We start from the raw sequence: 22,852 nt of genomic DNA on the forward strand, positions 1-22,852 counted from the left end.
TGTCTTGTATTATTTTTGGTGTTTTGTGTTGGGATCTTTGAATTTTTTATGTTTCATGTTGTCCAAATGGGGTGGGGTATTGTAAATCTTGTATTATTTTTTGTGTTTTGTGTTGTGTCTTTGAATTTTGCATGCTTCATGTGGTACTAGGTGTTTGGGTTATTGTCTGTCTTGTATTATTTTTGGTGTTTTGTGTTGGGATCTTTGAATTTTTTATGTTTCATGTTGTCCAAAGGGGTTGGGTATTGTAAATCTTGTATTATTTTTTGTGTTTTTGTGTTGTGTCTTTGATTTTTGCATGCTACATGTGGTACTAGGTGTTTGGGTTATTGTCTGTCTTGTATTATTTTTGGTGTTTTGTGTTGGGATCTTTGAATTTTTTATGTTTCATGTTGTCCAAATGGGGTTGGGTATTGTAAATCTTGTATTATTTTTTGTGTTTTGTGTTGTGTCTTTGAATTTTGCATGCTTCATGTGGTACTAGGTTTGGGTTATTGTCTGTATTGTATTATTTTTGGTGTTTTGTGTTGGGATCTTTGAATTTTTTATGTTTCATGTTGTCCAAATGGGGTTGGGTGTTGTAAATCTTGTATTATTTTTTGTGTTTTGTGTTGTGTCTTTGAATTTTGCATGCTTCATGTGTTACTAGGTGTTTGGGTTATTGTCTGTCTTGTATTATTTTTGGTGTTTTGTGTTGGGATCTTTGAATTTTTTATGGTTCATGTTGTCCAAATGGGGTTGGGTATTGTAAATCTTGTATTATTTTTGGTGTTTTGGGTTGTGTCTTTGAATTTTGCATGCTTCATGTGGTACTAGGTGTTTGGGTTATTGTCTGTCTTGTATTATTTTTGGTGTTTTGTGTTGGGATCTTTGAATTTTTTATGTTTCATGTTGTCCAAATGGGTTGGGTATTGTAAATCTTGTATTATTTTTTTTGTGTTTTGTGTTGTGTCTTTGAATTTTGCATGCTTCATGTGGTACTAGGTGTTTGGGTTATTGTCTGTCTTGTATTATTTTTGGTGTTTTGTGTTGGGATCTTTGAATTTTTTATGTTTCATGTTGTCCAAATGGGGTTGGGTATTGTAAATCTTGTATTATTTTTGGTGTTTTGTGTTGTGTCTTTGAATTTTGCATGCTGCATGTGGTACTAGGTGTTTGGGTTATTGTCTGTCTTGTATTATTTTTGGTGTTTTGTGTTGGGATCTTTGAATTTTTTATGTTTCATGTTGTCCAAATGGGTTGGGTATTGTAAATCTTGTATTATTTTTTGTGTTTTGTGTTGTGTCTTTGAATTTTGCATGCTTCATGTGGTACTAGGTGTTTGGGTTATTGTCTGTCTTGTATTATTTTTGGTGTTTTGTGTTGGGATCTTTGAATTTTTTATGTTTCATGTTGTCCAAATGGGGTTGGGTATTGTAAATCTTGTATTATTTTTTGTGTTTTGTGTTGTGTCTTTGAATTTTGCATGCTTCATGTGGTACTAGGTGTTTGGGTTATTGTCTGTCTTGTATTATTTTTGGTGTTTTGTGTTGGGATCTTTGAATTTTTTATGTTTCATGTTGTCCAAATGGGGTTGGGTATTGTAAATCTTGTATTATTTTTGGGGTTTTGGGTTGTGTCTTTGAATTTTGCATGCTTCATGTGGTACTAGGTGTTTGGGTTATTGTCTGTCTTGTATTATTTTTGGTGTTTTGTGTTGGGATCTTTGAATTTTTTATGTTTCATGTTGTCCAAATGGGGTTGGGTATTGTAAATCTTGTATTATTTTTGGTGTTTTGGGTTGTGTCTTTGAATTTTGCATGCTTCATGTGGTACTAGGTGTTTGGGTTATTGTCTGTCTTGTATTATTTTTGGTGTTTTGGGTTGGGATCTTTGAATTTTTTATGTTTCATGTTGTCCAAAGGGGGTTGGGTATTGTAAATCTTGTATTATTTTTGGTGTTTTGGGTTGTGTCTTTGAATTTTGCATGCTTCATGTGGTACTAGGTGTTTGGGTTATTGTCTGTCTTGTATTATTTTTGGTGTTTTGTGTTGGGATCTTTGAATTTTTTATGTTTCATGTTGTCCAAATGGGGTTGGGTATTGTAAATCTTGTATTATTTTTTGTGTTTTGTGTTGTGTCTTTGAATTTTGCATGCTTCATGTGGTACTAGGTGTTTGGGTTATTGTCTGTCTTGTATTATTTTTGGTGTTTTGTGTTGGGATCTTTGAATTTTTTATGTTTCATGTTGTCCAAATGGGGTTGGGTATTGTAAATCTTGTATTATTTTTGATGTTTTGGGTTGTGTCTTTGAATTTTGCATGCTTCATGTGGTACTAGGTGTTTGGGTTATTGTCTGTCTTGTATTATTTTTGGTGTTTTGTGTTGGGATCTTTGAATTTTTTATGTTTCATGTTGTCCAAATGGGTTGGGTATTGTAAATCTTGTATTATTTTTTGTGTTTTGTGTTGTGTCTTTGAATTTTGCATGCTTCATGTGGTACTAGGGGTTTGGGTTATTGTCTGTCTTGTATTATTTTTGGTGTTTTGTGTTGGGATCTTTGAATTTTTTATGTTTCATGTTGTCCAAATGGGGTTGGGTATTGTAAATCTTGTATTATTTTTTGTGTTTTGTGTTGTGTCTTTGAATTTTGCATGCTTCATGTGTTACTAGGTGTTTGGGTTATTGTCTGTCTTGTATTATTTTTGGTGTTTTGTGTTGGGATCTTTGAATTTTTTATGTTTCATGTTGTCCAAATGGGGTTGGGTATTGTAAATCTTGTATTATTTTTGGTGTTTTGGGTTATGTCTTTGAATTTTGCATGCTTCATGTGGTACTAGGTGTTTGGGTTATTGTCTGTCTTGTATTATTTTTGGTGTTTTGTGTTGGGATCTTTGAATTTTTTATGTTTCATGTTGTCCAAATGGGTTGGGTATTGTAAATCTTGTATTATTTTTTGTGTTTTGTGTTGTGTCTTTGAATTTTGCATGCTTCATGTGGTACTAGGGGTGTGGGTTATTGTCTGTCTTGTATTATTTTTGGTGTTTTGTGTTGGGATCTTTGAATTTTTTATGTTTCATGTTGTCCAAATGGGGTTGGGTATTGTAAATCTTGTATTATTTTTTGTGTTTTGTGTTGTGTCTTTGAATTTTGCATGCTTCATGTGGTACTAGGTGTTTGGGTTATTGTCTGTCTTGTATTATTTTTGGTGTTTTGTGTTGGGATCTTTGAATTTTTTATGTTTCATGTTGTCCAAATGGGGTTGGGTATTGTAAATCTTGTATTATTTTTGGTGTTTTGGGTTGTGTCTTCGAATTTTGCATGCTTCATGTGGTACTAGGTGTTTGGGTTATTGTCTGTCTTGTATTATTTTTGGTGTTTTGTGTTGGGATCTTTGAATTTTTTATGTTTCATGTTGTCCAAATGGGGTTGGGTATTGTAAATCTTGTATTATTTTGGGTGTTTTGGGTTGTGTCTTTGAATTTTGCATGCTTCATGTGGTACTAGGTGTTTGGGTTATTGTCTGTCTTGTATTATTTTTGGTGTTTTGGGTTGGGATCTTTGAATTTTGTATGTTTCATGTGATACTTCAAAATATTATTAATACAAACAGGCGGCCTGTTGTATTAATAATATTTTGAAGTATCACATGAAACATACAAAATTCAAAGATCCCAACCCAAAACACCAAAAATAATACAAGACAGACAATAACCCAAACACCTAGTACCACATGAAGCATGCAAAATTCAAAGACACAACCCAAAACACCCAAAATAATACAAGATTTACAATACCCAACCCCATTTGGACAACATGAAACATAAAAAATTCAAAGATCCCAACACAAAACACCAAAAATAATACAAGACAGACAATAACCCAAACACCTAGTACCACATGAAGCATGCAAAATTCGAAGACACAACCCAAAACACCAAAAATAATACAAGATTTACAATACCCAACCCCATTTGGACAACATGAAACATAAAAAATTCAAAGATCCCAACACAAAACACCAAAAATAATACAAGACAGACAATAACCCAAACACCTAGTACCACATGAAGCATGCAAAATTCAAAGACACAACACAAAACACAAAAAATAATACAAGATTTACAATACCCAACCCCATTTGGACAACATGAAACATAAAAAATTCAAAGATCCCAACACAAAACACCAAAAATAATACAAGACAGACAATAACCCAAACCCCTAGTACCACATGAAGCATGCAAAATTCAAAGACACAACACAAAACACAAAAAATAATACAAGATTTACAATACCCAACCCATTTGGACAACATGAAACATAAAAAATTCAAAGATCCCAACACAAAACACCAAAAATAATACAAGACAGACAATAACCCAAACACCTAGTACCACATGAAGCATGCAAAATTCAAAGACATAACCCAAAACACCAAAAATAATACAAGATTTACAATACCCAACCCCATTTGGACAACATGAAACATAAAAAATTCAAAGATCCCAACACAAAACACCAAAAATAATACAAGACAGACAATAACCCAAACACCTAGTAACACATGAAGCATGCAAAATTCAAAGACACAACACAAAACACAAAAAATAATACAAGATTTACAATACCCAACCCCATTTGGACAACATGAAACATAAAAAATTCAAAGATCCCAACACAAAACACCAAAAATAATACAAGACAGACAATAACCCAAACCCCTAGTACCACATGAAGCATGCAAAATTCAAAGACACAACACAAAACACAAAAAATAATACAAGATTTACAATACCCAACCCATTTGGACAACATGAAACATAAAAAATTCAAAGATCCCAACACAAAACACCAAAAATAATACAAGACAGACAATAACCCAAACACCTAGTACCACATGAAGCATGCAAAATTCAAAGACACAACCCAAAACATCAAAAATAATACAAGATTTACAATACCCAACCCCATTTGGACAACATGAAACATAAAAAATTCAAAGATCCCAACACAAAACACCAAAAATAATACAAGACAGACAATAACCCAAACACCTAGTACCACATGAAGCATGCAAAATTCAAAGACACAACACAAAACACAAAAAATAATACAAGATTTACAATACCCAACCCCATTTGGACAACATGAAACATAAAAAATTCAAAGATCCCAACACAAAACACCAAAAATAATACAAGACAGACAATAACCCAAACACCTAGTACCACATGAAGCATGCAAAATTCAAAGACACAACCCAAAACACCAAAAATAATACAAGATTTACAATACCCAACCCCCTTTGGACAACATGAAACATAAAAAATTCAAAGATCCCAACCCAAAACACCAAAAATAATACAAGACAGACAATAACCCAAACACCTAGTACCACATGAAGCATGCAAAATTCAAAGACACAACCCAAAACACCAAAAATAATACAAGATTTACAATACCCAACCCCATTTGGACAACATGAAACATAAAAAATTCAAAGATCCCAACACAAAACACCAAAAATAATACAAGACAGACAATAACCCAAACACCTAGTACCACATGAAGCATGCAAAATTCAAAGACACAACCCAAAACCCCAAAAATAATACAAGATTTACAATACCCAACCCCATTTGGACAACATGAAACATAAAAAATTCAAAGATCCCAACACAAAACACCAAAAATAATACAAGACAGACAATAACCCAAACACCTAGTACCACATGAAGCATGCAAAATTCAAAGACACAACACAAAACACAAAAAATAATACAAGATTTACAATACCCAACCCCATTTGGACAACATGAAACATAAAAAATTCAAAGATCCCAACACAAAACACCAAAAATAATACAAGACAGACAATAACCCAAACACCTAGTACCACATGAAGCATGCAAAATTCAAAGACACAACACAAAACACAAAAAATAATACAAGATTTACAATACCCAACCCATTTGGACAACATGAAACATAAAAAATTCAAAGATCCCAACACAAAACACCAAAAATAATACAAGACAGACAATAACCCAAACACCTAGTACCACATGCAGCATGCAAAATTCAAAGACACAACACAAAACACCAAAAATAATACAAGATTTACAATACCCAACCCCATTTGGACAACATGAAACATAAAAAATTCAAAGATCCCAACACAAAACACCAAAAATAATACAAGACAGACAATAACCCAAACACCTAGTACCACATGAAGCATGCAAAATTCAAAGACACAACACAAAACACAAAAAAAATAATACAAGATTTACAATACCCAACCCATTTGGACAACATGAAACATAAAAAATTCAAAGATCCCAACACAAAACACCAAAAATAATACAAGACAGACAATAACCCAAACACCTAGTACCACATGAAGCATGCAAAATTCAAAGACACAACCCAAAACACCAAAAATAATACAAGATTTACAATACCCAACCCCATTTGGACAACATGAACCATAAAAAATTCAAAGATCCCAACACAAAACACCAAAAATAATACAAGACAGACAATAACCCAAACACCTAGTAACACATGAAGCATGCAAAATTCAAAGACACAACACAAAACACAAAAAATAATACAAGATTTACAACACCCAACCCCATTTGGACAACATGAAACATAAAAAATTCAAAGATCCCAACACAAAACACCAAAAATAATACAATACAGACAATAACCCAAACCTAGTACCACATGAAGCATGCAAAATTCAAAGACACAACACAAAACACAAAAAATAATACAAGATTTACAATACCCAACCCCATTTGGACAACATGAAACATAAAAAATTCAAAGATCCCAACACAAAACACCAAAAATAATACAAGACAGACAATAACCCAAACACCTAGTACCACATGTAGCATGCAAAAATCAAAGACACAACACAAAAACACAAAAAATAATACAAGATTTACAATACCCAACCCCTTTGGACAACATGAAACATAAAAAATTCAAAGATCCCAACACAAAACACCAAAAATAATACAAGACAGACAATAACCCAAACACCTAGTACCACATGAAGCATGCAAAATTCAAAGACACAACACAAAACACAAAAAATAATACAAGATTTACAATACCCCACCCCATTTGGACAACATGAAACATAAAAAATTCAAAGATCCCAACACAAAACACCAAAAATAATACAAGACAGACAATAACCCAAACACCTAGTACCACATGAAGCATGCAAAATTCAAAGACACAACACAAAACACAAAAAATAATACAAGATTTACAATACCCAACCCCATTTGGACAACATGAAACATAAAAAAATTCAAAGACCCCAACACAAAACACCAAAAATAATACAAGACAGACAATAACCCAAACACCTAGTACCACATGAAGCATGCAAAATTCAAAGACACAACACAAAACACAAAAAATAATACAAGATTTACAATACCCAACCCATTTGGACAACATGAAACATAAAAAATTCAAAGATCCCAACACAAAACACCAAAAAATAATACAAGACAGACAATAACCCAAACACCTAGTACCACATGAAGCATGCAAAATTCAAAGACCCCAACACAAAACACAAAAAAAATAATACAAGATTTACAATACCCAACCCCATTTGGTCAACATGAAACATAAAAAATTCAAAGATCCCAACACAAAACACCAAAAATAATACAAGACAGACAATAACCCAAACACCTAGTACCACATGAAGCATGCAAAATTCAAAGACACAACCCAAAACACCAAAAATAATACAAGATTTACAATACCCAACCCCATTTGGACAACATGAAACATAAAAAATTCAAAGATCCCAACACAAAACACCAAAAATAACACAAGACAGACAATAACCCAAACACCTAGTACCACATGAAGCATGCATAAATTCAAAGACACAACACAAAACACAAAAAACAATACAAGATTTACAATACCCAACCCCATTTGGACAACATGAAACATAAAAAATTCAAAGATCCCAACACAAAACACCAAAAATAACACAAGACAGACAATAACCCAAACACCTAGTACCACATGAAGCATGCAAAAATTCAAAGACACAACACAAAACACAAAAAACAATACAAGATTTACAATACCCAACCCCATTTGGACAACATGAAACATAAAAAATTCAAAGATCCCAACACAAAACACCAAAAATAATACAAGACAGACAATAACCCAAACACCTAGTACCACATGAAGCATGCAAAATTCAAAGACACAACACAAAACACAAAAAATAATACAAGATTTACAATACCCAACCCCATTTGGCCAACATGAAACATAAAAAATTCAAAGATCCCAACACAAAACACCAAAAATAATACAAGACAGACAATAACCCAAACACCTAGTACCACATGAAGCATGCAAAATTCAAAGACACAACACAAAACACAAAAAATAATACAAGATTTACAATACCCAACCCCATCTGGACAACATGAAACATAAAAAATTCAAAGATCCCAACACAAAACACCAAAAATAATACAAGACAGACAATAACCCCAAACACCTAGTACCACATGAAGCATGCAAAATTCAAAGACACAACACAAAACACAAAAAATAATACAAGATTTACAATACCCAACCCATTTGGACAACATGAAACATAAAAAATTCAAAGATCCCAACACAAAACACCAAAAATAATACAAGACAGACAATAACCCAAACACCTAGTACCACATGAAGCATGCAAAATTCAAAGACACAACACAAAACACAAAAAATAATACAAGATTTACAATACCCAACCCATTTGGACAACATGAAACATAAAAAATTCAAAGATCCCAACACAAAACACCAAAAATAATACAAGACAGACAATAACCCAAACACCTAGTACCACATGAAGCATGCAAAATTCAAAGACACAACACAAAACACAAAAATAATACAAGATATACAATACCCAACCCCATTAGGACAACATGAACCATAAAAATTCAAAGTCACAACACAAAACACCAAAAATAATACAAGACAGACAATAACCCCAACACATTAGTACCACATGAAGCATACAATATTCAAAGACACAACACAAAACACCAAAAATAATACAAGACAGACAATAAACCATACACCTTAGGACACCATGAAACATAAAAATTCAAAACACAAAAAATTGAAAAGTATAGAGTTAAAGATCTATAAGGAGACTATTTGGTTACCAACTCTCCATGATTTAGCTGGGGAGGGTCACCTGAACCCTCTCAAAGACCATCGGTAGCCCACAGACCATTGCTTGAAAACATTTCCCTAGGTGACTGAAATCACATCAGGGCATAAATGGTATTGCAGTTGTAGATATATTTATAGAAATTGACCACTAGGGGGATATCCTTGACTTACACAATAATTACATTCAAGGACCACTGGTGGTCCCCAGACCAATGATTGAAAAACATTTCCCTAGATGACTGAGATCACATCAGGGCATAAATGGTATTGCAGTGTAAATATTTATATAGATATTGACCACTAGGTGGAATCACACACCCACTGTCAATGTATGTAAGGAATTTAAATACTACCTTGATTAATTTATGCATACAATTCACTTCAAAGATAAGGACCCCCACCTTTGTGATTATCTAATTTGCATGTCTGGCACCTGGTTAGAGCCCACCCCACCCCCTTGTTTATCTAACTTGCACCTGTTTAGATACCACCCCCCCACCTCACCCCCCCGCTTCATTTAATTTGCATGTCTGGCACCTAGCATTCCACAAAGAGGGGGGTGCCCATCCCCCCACCACACCCCCTCGCTTCATTTAATTTGCATGTCGCACCTGGCCCATGGTTAGAGCCCATCCCCCCTTAAGACAGTGACCCCCCTGCCCTAAATAAATATTGCCTGAGGTTAGCGACCATCCCCCCACCTTAACCCCAGTGACAAAATTTACATGTTGGGGACATGGCAAATGGTGACGCAGGGACCATACATCATGCATTTTATAAATAACCTATTATTAGTTTTTTATTATTATTTAATTATAAACTATTATATGCTAATTATATTTATGGATATTTATATTTATGGATATTTATTATTTATGATTATGCTAATTATATCTATGGAATTCAAGGAATGTCGAGAATTTTAATTACTCATTTGCATAATTTATGCATTAAATTGCTCACTAGCGCCACTAGTGGTCAGAATTGGTAGTGATCCCCCACACTATTATACTACTCTCCTCTCCTCTCCTCTCCTCTCCTCTCCTCTCCTCTCCTCTCCTCTCCATGCCGGAAGGAAGGCAGCGTTCAGGAGAATTGCTTTTTTCTAAATCCACGTTACACACCTGCATCTCCAGTAGCTAAAGAGTGCTGGGTTCCGCCCCGGAAATAGCAGATCTACAAGCTCTCAACGCGTCGCAGCGCGACGCGTTGAGAGCTTGTAGATCTGCTATTTTTGTCCAAAAGTGCCCTCTTACGGGATTTCAGCCCCTGCCCCTCTAACACTCATGTGCCTGGTACCGAGTCTGGTACCGAGCCTGGTACCGAGCCTGCATGGTACCGAGCCTGGTACCGAGCCTGGTACCGAGCCTGGTACAGAGCCTGGTACCGAGCCTGGTACAGAGCCTGGTACCGAGCCTGGTACCGAGCGTCGACAGTGTTTTCTGTTACGCCTCGATGCCGTTTGCAGATGAACGAGTCTCCTCTTTTTCTGCACACACACATCTGCTCCATACAGCAGAGCCTTCAGCACGAAATACTATTCACGAATGAATAGTCATTTGGAATTATTAAATATATGGCATGTTATTCTCTCTACATTTTCATAGCGTGTACATGAGTTAATATTGTTTTTTGTGCATGTGAGTGTGTGTGTGTGTGTGCGCGTGCGTCTGACGTCACTGCTTGAACAGGAAGCTTGCGAATGTCTTCGGAGGTGGTCGTTACCATGGCTACCAGGTCCAAGGACACGGGGGCAGACTACTGCTGGATAATCATTCACACACACACGCACGCACACACACACAAGCACACGCACACGCACACACACACACACACACACACACACGCACACACACGCACATCTGGGCCAGTGTCACAGCCACTCATCTTATTATCATATTCTTGCTCACATCACATCACTTTGGGAAAGTGTCATAGTAGTAGCTTGTTTACAACTGAAACGGACTTCCTGTGCACCAACTAATCAAAATAAGAGCCATGTGTAATGATTACTAGGCAACACTAGTTTACTAAGTCTAAGTCTACTTACAGGACATTAACATCACATTTGAGTTCCTTTTGAATGCCTGTCAGATTTCTCTACATAACTCAGCCTTGAGTTATGTCTCAGCCTTGCATGCCTTTGATTCACATGCAGAAAACATGTTGACGACGTATGCGCACTGGCGCCCCTGATTATTAATAACATCTAAACATGCAACATGTAAACACAACATGAACATAGTACTCTTATTATGCATATCGCATTCTCGCCGAGAAATACTTGAGTTAAAAAAAAACAAAAGAAAAAGAAAATTATAAAAAACAAAAACAAAAACGAATGGTTCAAGCCCATTAATTAAGATTCGAGTGGCAACCCTAACGAGCGAAGGTTCGGGGACAGCCTTAAGGTGGCCTTACACTAGCCGATAGCACGGCACCACACAGACACACTACAGGATAATCGGAGCGGGGCAGAGCAAATATCAAACATTCGGGACGATCCCGATCGCGCTTTGAGCGCCCCCCCGAGCAGATCGATTGAGTCGGGCACGCCCCGAGCGTCAAAAATGCGTGTGTAAGGCCAACCTTTAGTGTGAGGTCACTAATCAGATGTGAGGTCACTAACATGCCGACACAGGCAAAAAACAACCAGAGCTGCAGCTCAGCTGCACACCGTCAAATTCAGAGTTCATTCAACTCCATTTGGGTCCATCTGTACCTCAGAGTTAAAACATGAACACTTTTACAGTGAAAGGCAAGCACCCATGGAGGTCTCCTCCTTCATCACTGCCTCTTTTACGCTCTCTCTCTCTCTCTCTCTCTCCATCTCTCTCTCTCTCCCTCCATCTCTCTCTCTCTCTCTCTCTCACCATCTCTCTCTCTCCCTCCATCTCTCTCCATTTCTCTCTCCCTCCATCTCTCCCTCCATTTCTCTCGCTCTCCCTCTCTCCTCTGCAGAACCCCCGTGTCTCTCGGCATGATTTGCATATCTCATTAAGCGTTGCCAGATCCTCATCTCTGCTCCCCGTTCGGGACACATTAGACGTCCCACACACTGCGGAGCGGCTTATAAATGTTCTCAAAATGCCCTGAAAGAGCCCGCTCGAATCGATTCACCGCGAACACCCGTGTTGTGCATTCAAATGTGTATCGTCAGCAATAATGCATAATGTGTCTGTGTGTGTGTGTGTGTGTGTGTGTGTGCTATACCTTGTGCACGGCGACTCACCTCGCCGAACACGCCCTCACACTCATCATGAGAGAGAGAGAGAGAGAGAGAGAGAGAGAGCGGCTATACCTCATGATGTATACATTACACGCCTTACATCCTACCTACCGCAGCATTGACCAATCAGGAGGCGGAGAGGGTGAGGCAGACTAGGAGAGCACATAGTTACAATGCAGATCTATAGGTTGAGCTCCGCGCCGCTCACGGAGCGAGGTGATAGGACGAGAAGAGACCCCCGCAGAAACCCCAGGAGCGAGGTGATAGGACGAGGAGAGACCCCCGCAGAAACCGCTGTGCTTTCTTTAACCCATTCTGACCTGAGATCAGATTCATACGAGGTTTCCACTAGGACACACACTGGTCTGATTAACCCATTCTGACCTGAGATCAGATTCTAAAAATGTTAGTCGTTCTTCGATTTTTCAAAAATAGCAGACCTACAAGCTCGTAGCGCGCCACTCGGTGGCGCGCTATGAGCTTGTAGATCTGCTATTTTTCAATAGCTAAAGCATAACATGATGCTAACACCAAAATGGATTCCCGTTCAGAATGGGTTAAACGGAGGAGTGGTCATTGTGATGCAGGGCATCCCCGCGTGTGTGTTTGGCTGCTTGCCAGAGACCAGAGTAAAAAGGCTCACACACACACACACATGCTAAAAGGCGAACATCTCTATACGCATAAAAGACACACACACGCACTAATGCTCTCCTCTGCTGGTCTCCATTAAACCTAATCACTCAGGATCTGAGTTTCGATTCGTCCCGCGAGTGTCCGTGTGTTACGGAGGAGGGACCGTTGCTCTGACAGAATGAGTGTCTGTGTGGTAACGGAGGAGGGACCGTTGCTCTGACAGAATGAGTGTCTGTGTGGTAACGGAGGAGAGACCGTTGCTCTGACAGAATGAGTGTCTGTGTGGTAACGGAGGAGAGACCGTTGCTCTGACAGAATGAGTGTCCGTGTGGTACGGAAGAGGGACCGTTGCTCTGACAGAATGAGTGTCCGTGTGGTAACGGAGGAGGGACCGTTGCTCTGACAGAATGAGTGTCCGTGTGGTAACGGAGGAGGGACCGTTGCTCTGACAGAATGAGTGTCCGTGTGGTACGGAAGAGGGACCGTTGCTCTGACAGAATGAGTGTCCGTGTGGTACGGAAGAGGGACCGTTGCTCTGACAGAATGAGTGTCCGTGTGGTACGGAAGAGGGACCGTTGCTCTGACAGAATGAGCACAATGAGGCGAACAGAGGGTTGAGTATAAGTTAGTTTGTATACACGGTTAAAATCCTCCGTGTTTTATTTAACTCAGAATGTACTTAAATGCAGGGACGGATTGACCAGCACAAGAGCCCCTTTTTTGGGGTCCCCATAGCGCTCATGCGTGGTAAATAAATGGTAAATGGTGCATTTATATAGCGCCTTTATCCAAGGCGCTTTACATAGATTGTGCATTACATTCACCCATTCACACACACACTCATACACCGATTGCGGCGGAAGCCATGCAAGGTACCAACCAGCACATCGGGAGCAATTTGGGGTTCAGTGTCTTGCCCAAGGACACTTCGACATGTAGACAGGAGGAGGAGCCAGGATTCGAACCGCCGACCCATGGATCATTGGACGACCTGCTCTACCTCTTGAGCTACAGTCACCCCGTGCAAATCTTTTGAGGTTTTACGTGTTTTTATCAACTTTTTGACCTACATTGAACTAAATCAATGACCAATGAAGGTCCCTCAGGCCTTCAAACCCAGTGCAGAGCAGTGCAATTTCCCCAAATGGCCCCTGAGAGCCAAGGGCCCCTGGGCCACGGCCCCATTGGCCCAATGGCTCCAAATGCATAAGGGTCTATTCATAAGGGTGACATAGAGTGGCCGGATGGTAACCGCAAGGTTGCCAGTTCGAACACTGCCTCCCCTAGAGTTAGTGTCGAAGTGTCCTTGAGCAAGACTCTGAACCCCTGATTGCTCCTGATGTGCAGGTTGGTGCCTTGCATGGTTTCCTCCGCCATCGGTGTGTGTGTGTGTGTGTGTGTGTGTGTGTGTGTGTGTGTGTGTGTGTGTGAATGGGTGAATGTAATGCACAATCTATGTAAAGGTGTGAATGTGTGTGTGAAAGTCCCAAAAGGACTTTCAAACTATAGGAAGGGTATGGCCTGGTAAGCCTGCAATGACATGCATAAGATCTGGTCATCCCAGCTTAGTAAGAAAAGATATATAAAAAATATTTAGGACGACCGTCGAGCCGATTCTACTCTGTGGCTCAGAGACATGGACACAACTAGAGAAATGGCTGGATGGCACTTACACCCGCCTTCTAATGAGAGCGCAAAATCTGTCTTGGAAGAGCCACCCATCAACTAATCTAATATACAGCAACCTTCCCTGTATTTCTACACTAGTCCACCCATCAACTAATCTAATATACTGCAACCTTCCCTGTGTTTCTACACTAGTCCACCCATCGACTAATCTACAGTAATATACAGCAACCTTCCCTGTGTTTCTACACTAGTCCACCCATCGACTAATCTAATATACGGCAACCATCCCTGTGTTTCTACACTAGTCCACCCATCGACTAATCTAATATACTGCAACCTTCCCTGTGTTTCTACACTAGTCCACCCATCGACTAATCTAATATACGGCAACCTTCCCTGTGTTTCTACACTAGTCCACCCATCGACTAATCTTATATACGGCAACCTTCCCTGTGTTTCTACACTAGTCCACCCATCAACTAATCTAATATACTGCAACCTTTCCTGTGTTTCTACACTAGTCCACCCATCGCCTAATCTAATATACGGCAACCTTCCCTGTATTTCTACACTAGTCCACCTATCAACTAATATTATATACGGCAACCTTCCCCGTGTTTCTACACTAGTCCACCCATCGACCACTGCTACAGAGCTGACAATGAGGTTATATCTTCCCTTCTTCTCTGGAGTCCTGCCTCAAAACAGACCAGAGGTAGAAAACTGTCGTTCCCTGATGTCATCGCTAGGGACCATTTACCATTTATTTGGTTAAATTAGTTCACTTCCGAGTTACAAACCATGTTGATTTACAGTCAGATGGGTATTTTACTGTGTTGTATTCCTGCTGAGAGAGAGAGAGAGAGAGAGAGAGAGAGAGGGGGTATCTGAGAGAGGAAAACACCCCCATTTCCTCCGTTCTGTTTGACATGGAAGCACAGAAACATGGTTCTGCCTTTCAGAGCAAAGCAGGAGCCTGTATTCCTCATGGATGCCAAGTGACAGTGTGGGCGTACAGGAGGTGACAACTGACTATATGTGTGAGAGCTGCAAGTGTGAGAACTGAAGCCATGTGACGAAACCAGAGAGACAGAGCTGAGAAACTGTGTGCACGACTGAAAATTACATCAAATGAAATGAAAGAGACTCTAAAAAGGAGAATTCCATGCTAGAAGGCTTTCTTACATTTATTTGTAGTTGTTACGTCCCCACCAAAGAGGTCCAGGTGTCATTTTGTGCAAAAACGCATTATTGGCTATTTCCCCTACCATAAGCCCTCAATGAATTGAATTGAATTGAATGGGGCATTGGGGTGTTGTGCTAATTTGCTTATTTCCATCGCTCAAAAATCTAAATCAAAAATGTAAATAGTATCCCAAGCAGCACACTTTACTAGGAAATAAGCGAAATAGTACAAAAACCCGAACCCCCATTGAGGGCTTATGGTGAAGGGGAAATAGCCAATAATGCACTTTTGCACAAAATAACACCTGGACCTCTTTGGTGGGGACGTAACAACTACAAATAACACCTGGACCTCTTTGGTGGGGACGTAACAACTACAAATAACACCTGGACCTCTTTGGTGGGGACGTAACAACTACAAATAATAACACCTGGACCTCTTTGGTGGGGACGTAACAACTACAAATAACACCTCTTTGGTGGGGACGTAACAACTACAAATAACACCTGGACCTCTTTGGTGGGGACGTAACAACTACAAATAACACCTGGACCTCTTTGGTGGGGACGTAACAACTACAAATAACACCTGGCCCTCTTTGGTGGGGACAAGGTCAAGGTCAAGGTAAACTTTATTGTCCACAAGGGAAATTTGTCTTGGGCTTTCACCCCAGCTACAGCCACACATAAAACATCAATGACAGACAAAAATACATTACAGAGGAAGACACAACATTACACAATTGCACACATTATGTGAATAATCTAGCCTCACGTAGTTACCGCTGTTTCAGAGCCTCGTTCAGCATCTTAGTTGATGCTGTAACGTAACAACGTAACATAACAACTACAAATAAAAATAAAGCCTTCTAGTATGGAATGGCCACAACTCTACTGTCATCAGAAGAAACAATGCCTCATCATCAGGCATCTTAATAAATGATCCTCTCCACAATACAATCCTCCTCCTCACTCAGCTCTGAGAGGTGAAAATGCCTGGTCCATTTGTACACTTTCAGAGTTAAATGACCTCTTCCCAGTATCATTCAACAAGATCTGCAAAGCCCAGAATAATAGTCTTTTGGCTCTCATCAATTTGCCGATAACAAAAAGCCAACGAGAGCTTCAGCCCCAGAAAGATTGGAGATAGGATGGAAAAGCATGCCAAAACACTAAAACTAAAATGCACGGCCCAGACTCATGTGCACTGCCATCTGCGAAGAAAGTAGTGCTCTCTCCACACAACAATACAGGCCTTGATATTTTGACTGGCTTAAGAATTCCCCAGCTGTGCAGAATAGATCCAGAGCACCGGGCCGACAACAGGCCCCAGGCCGACAGGTAGGGAACCACAGCTGCTGTACAGAAATCTAGGACTGTAGTATCAGCCACCCACGAGAAAACACTCCTTGTGGCCTAAATGTGGCTATATCCACAAATGTGCTGACCTCATCATCACGGCACATTGGTTGTCGTATACAAAAATGGCCATAACCTTTTTCTTCGCGATATTTCCAGCAGAGCAGACCTCTCATTCTGTGGACCTTATAATGACCGAATGAATAGAAAAAACAAATTAAAAGGTATATGTCCTGACATCACAGTGCTGCCCCCCCCCCCGCTGCTATATTGTACCTATGCCTGTGTGTGACATGATGTAGAAAGAATGACGTAGACACACAGAGAAAGAGAGAGAGAGAGATACTGGTGGATGTAATGAGTTAGAGATGGAGAGGGTGGCCCTGTCCCCCTGTCTGTCCCCCCGTCTCCCTGTCTCCCTGTCCCCCGAGGCACCACAGCAGGTGGAAGGAACCATGGCGGGGGTAAAGGGGGGGGGCACAGTCACCGTAACCATGGCAGCCATTCTCGCAAGATGTTGATGGTTGAGCTGGCAGACATGATCGCTTCACCATGTGTCTCATCATCACACATCGGGACGACACACACACACAGATCAGGACACACACACACACACACACACACACACACACACACACACACACACGGATCAGGATCTCACACACACGCACTCACGCACACACACACACACACACACACACACACACACACACACACACACACACACAGGGGAGCCTATACTGCAGTCACAACCTCACAGGAATACCAATAGACAGCGGCGGTGTTCTCCCAGACAGTCTCTCTCTCTCACACACACACACACACACACACACACACACTGTGACACACACACACTGTGACACACACACGCCCGAGGTAGACAGTCTTCCTCTGACAGCAGCTTGGCTGTACAGCATGCTAGAGCAGCTCTTATACACATGGCTGGTAGAGATCAAGGACTCCGCAGAACACCCACCCTCCCCCCCCTCCCCCAGGCGCCTTGCAGCACTCGAGATGAACCCAGAAATACTGACGTCTCACGGTGAGGTGTCAGCAACAGCACCCAAACACCCACACCACACACACACACGGACTGAATCCAATGCAAAGGGATTGTAGGTATAGAAGGATGTGGCTGTGGCAGGTGTGTGTGTGTGTGTGTGTGTGTGTGTGTGTGTGTGTGTGAGCGGCGAGAGAGAGAGAGAGATATTGAATGAATAAGTGAGTGAGAGATGGGGAGGGTACTGGTGGGTGCGCCCATAGTGTAAGACCCCCCCCCCACACACACACACACACACACACACACACACACACACACAGGTTAGTAATAAAACCACTCGGTATAAATATATAACCTTACCTTTCACTTGACTCTCGTACTCAGCCAGGATCTCCTTGTCCTTCTTGCTCTTGTTGGAGTTTGACATGTCGGCGCAAATTACAGGTGATCAATCAGTGTGTAGAAAACAGGTGCGGAAAAACCTTGAATTCCCCTCCGTGAGTCTACACGGGAGGCGTCATGGCAGAGCACGAGTTAACACACACACACACACACACACACACACACACACGGGCGACCATAGGCTACTGTACTAGAAGAAAATCCATTCCAGTGCCGCAACAACACACACACACACACACACACACACAGACACACACGGAGGAGAGCAGCCTTATCCGCTCAGTCAGAAACAATCAACCATCCATCTTCAGCAGCGCCGAACGGAACCATAATATAAATCCATATTGTCCTGTTAGTGTTCAGCTGGACTGAGGTAGTAAAAAAATATACAAATACAAAAAATACTATCCTCTGTAACCTGGAGCCGGGAGGAGCGACATGCAAACACACCCACGCCCACACTCCACACACACACTGACTGTGTCTGTGTCACACACGCTACACGTACACACACACACACCGGTTTGCAGTGGAGACTGACTAGGCACACGCCCACTAGCTAGGTAGCGAGTAACGGACGGACGGACCACACACACACACACACACACACACACACACACACACACACACACACACACACACACACACACACACACAGCTGTTATAGCGGTGTGTGCATGTCTTCGCCCGGTAGGTAGGGTAGGTTATCTCCGGTATATGTTCACCTTATAGTAACCCTTCACCCACTGGCCACTGGAAATAATAATAATATAATTGAACAGCACCAATAAAATGTAAAAGGGTGTGACTGACTGACTGACTAGCGGGGCGGAATCTGATGATATTGATCGATTGACAGCCGGTGTGACAGATCATGACACTGAGTCATAATAAACTGCAGCATCTTAATTCAGACAAAAACATAAACCGTCGCGAATAAAACGGACAGTTGTTTAATAATCATGACAGTGTTTGGTATAATAATGTAGGCTATTGTTAAATAGCCTGTACACATTTGGGAAAAGACATTCAGATCAATCATTAATCACAAGGTGAAATTCTACATTTTCTTTATGGCAACGCGAGACTAGGTCAGCTGGTATAGCCTACCGGTAATCGTTTCAATCAATATTATTTTTTGATGAATTGAACATGGTAGACTCTTGTAGCCGTGCAGAGAGCACTGGGGGAGCAGGGGCTCAAACTCCAGAAAAGGGCACATGTGTGGTCTTTTTGTGGAGTCCTTCCCTTGTGCCATTTCATGTCATTGGACAGTAAAATAACTTAAATAAGCAATATGTTCTCATTAATCTGAAACTAAAACTGACTGATGGCAGATTAAAAGATAATTCATTATGATAGTGGAATTTATCATTACTTGTCAAATGTTTGTCTTGAAGGGCCAATGGCACTTATTGGCCCCCCACACTAGCCCTTATTGGCCCCCACACTAGCCCTTATTGGCCCCCCACACAAGCCCTTATTGGCCCCCACATAAGCCCTTATTGGCCCCCACATAAGCCCTTATTGGCCCCCCACACAAGCCCTTTTTGGCCCCCCACACAAGCCCTTATTGGCCCCCACATGAGCCCTTATTGCCCTCCACACAAGCCCTTATTTGCCCACCACACAAGCCCTTATTGGCCCCCACATGAGCCCTTATTGCCCTCCACACAAGCCCTTATTTGCCCACCACACAAGCCCTTATTGGGCCCCCACATAAGCCCTTATCTGCCCCCACACACAAGCCCTTATTGGCCCCCCACACAAGCCCTTATTGGCCCCCACATAAGCCCTTATTGGCCCCCACATAAGCCCTTATTGGCCCCCCACACAAGCCCTTTTTGGCCCCCCACACAAGCCCTTATTGGCCCCCACATGAGCCCTTATTGCCCCCCACACAAGTCCTTATTTGCCCACCACACAAGCCCTTATTGCCCCCCACATAAGCCCTTATTGGCCCCCCACACAAGCCCTTATCTGCCCCCACACACAAGCCCTTATTGGGCCCCCACATAAGCCCTTATCTGCCCCCACACACAAGCCCTTATCTGCCCCCACACACAAGCCCTTATTGGGCCCCCACATAAGCCCTTATCTGCCCCCACACATAAGCCCTTATTTGCCCCCACACACAAGCCCTTATTGGCCCCCCACATAAGCTTTTATTGCCCCCCCCCCCCCCCCCCCCCCCTGATGACTGATGGCAGATTAAAAGATAATTCATTATGGAATTTATCATTACTTGTCAAATGTTCGTCTTGAAGGGCCAATGGCACTTATTGCCCCCCCCCCACACACACACTAGCCCTTATTGGCCCCCGCATAAGCTCGTATTGAACCCACCCCCCCACATGTCCTTATGTGGCAAAAAAAAGGGCAGGTGCTCAAGCCCCCTAGCCCCCAACCCCCCTCTGCACGTGCCTGATATCAAATCAATACATCCTCGTTGAAGAGATACCGTAACCGTTCATCTCTGCCCTGATAGATAGCGACATAGAAGACCTGTTCTGCCCTCTAGTGGTTCTACGTGGCGCTGCAAGCCTGCAACCATAGACTTATACTGTATATAAGAAAGGCCTTTACCTTTATATTATTATATTCGCTCCTATGTGCTCCAAAATGTGGAACGTTGCGAATCCCTAGACTCCTTCAAAACCGTCCTCAAAGGGCACCTATACGGACGGCCGCAATTCGAAACTGGCCCCCGTAAAATCTGACTCTCCCCCCTATGTTTTTTTTACCTCTTTGATGATGATAATTTCCTGTTTTTTCGCTATATAGAAGTGTCTATTTGTACGTCTCTAAATGTTTTGATGAATTGAACAAGGTGTACCCTCTTGTAAACAAGTGTAATGCTTAATTGGGTCGTCCATACTCACAGTTAAGTTTTTGTATTGAGTTGTGCTTGAAATGTACTGTAATTCTGCAAACTGCGAATGGACCCGTCTGGTTCCATTGGAGACAATGAAACATACTCTCTCCCCATGGAGACAATAAAACATACTCTCTCCCCATGCCTTCGGCCTGGTGGAGACGACTAAACATACTCTCTCCCCATGCCTTCATGGTGGAGACAACTAAACATACTCTCTCCCCATGCCTTCGTGCACACACACACACACACACACACACACACACACACACACACACACACACACACAGCTGTTATAGCGGTGTGTGCATGTCTTCGCCCGGTAGGTAGGGTAGGTTATCTCCGGTATATGTTCACCTTATAGTAACCCTTCACCCACTGGCCACTGGAAATAATAATAATATAATTGAACAGCACCAATAAAATGTAAAAGGGTGTGACTGACTGACTGACTAGCGGGGCGGAATCCGATGATATTGATCGATTGACAGCCGGTGTGACAGATCATGACACTGAGTCATAATAAACTGCAGCATCTTAATTCAGACAAAAACATAAACCGTCGCGAATAAAACGGACAGTTGTTTAATAATCATGACAGTGTTTGGTATAATAATGTAGGCTATTGTTAAATAGCCTGTACACATTTGGGAAAAGACATTCAGATCAATCATTAATCACAAGGTGAAATTCTACATTTTTCCCCATGCCTTCGGCCTGGTGGAGACAACTAAACATACTCTCTCCCCATGCCTTCATGGTGGAGACAATAAAACATACTCTCTCCCCATGGAGACAATAAAACATACTCTCTCCCCATGCCTTCGGCCTGGTGGAGACAATAAAACATACTCTCTCCCCATGCCTTCGGCCTGGTGGAGACAATAAAACATACTCTCTCCCCATGCCTTCGGCCTGGTGGAGACAACAAAACATACTCTCTCCCCATGCCTTCGGCCTGTTGGAGACAACTAAACATACTCTCTCCCCATGCCTTCGGCCTGGTGGAGACAATAAAACAAGTAAGTCAGATATGTCTCTTAGCAGCATATGATATGACGTCATATGCTGGCACGAAGCAGACCATGCAGGTATGTTTTCCGTCATGCTACGAAGCGTATATGTCCCATGACGTGATGAAGATGATATGTTTCAGTGTCGGGTGGATTCAAGGGACATAGGCTACGCATCAAAGCACCCGAGTAACCACATTATACCACTAAACCAACTCAGAAATTACATATACATCTTTAATACGTCATCATTGAGAGCCAGTTATACAAGTGGATCCTAGACACTTCTAAAAGGACGG

The 22,852-nt window shown here is 41.2% G+C and overlaps 1 protein-coding gene across 1 annotated transcript in view; it reads right to left on the reverse strand.

Moving 5' to 3' along the window:
• Positions 1-18,690, reverse strand: part of LOC308310846 (SLIT-ROBO Rho GTPase-activating protein 1-like) — a gene marked incomplete at both ends in the record, with an annotated part of 63,697 nt that extends 45,007 nt beyond the window's left edge. The window contains one exon of the mRNA XM_080757295.1: positions 18,624-18,690. Within this exon, the coding sequence (XP_080613421.1) occupies positions 18,624-18,690 (67 nt within the window). The remainder of the gene's footprint in view (positions 1-18,623) is intronic.
• Between the last annotated feature and the right edge of the window lie 4,162 nt (positions 18,691-22,852).

This window comes from Protomyctophum bolini (assembly GCF_963924005.1).
Source record: "Protomyctophum bolini genome assembly, chromosome: 23".
Classification (NCBI taxonomy): Eukaryota; Metazoa; Chordata; class Actinopteri; order Myctophiformes; family Myctophidae; genus Protomyctophum; species Protomyctophum bolini.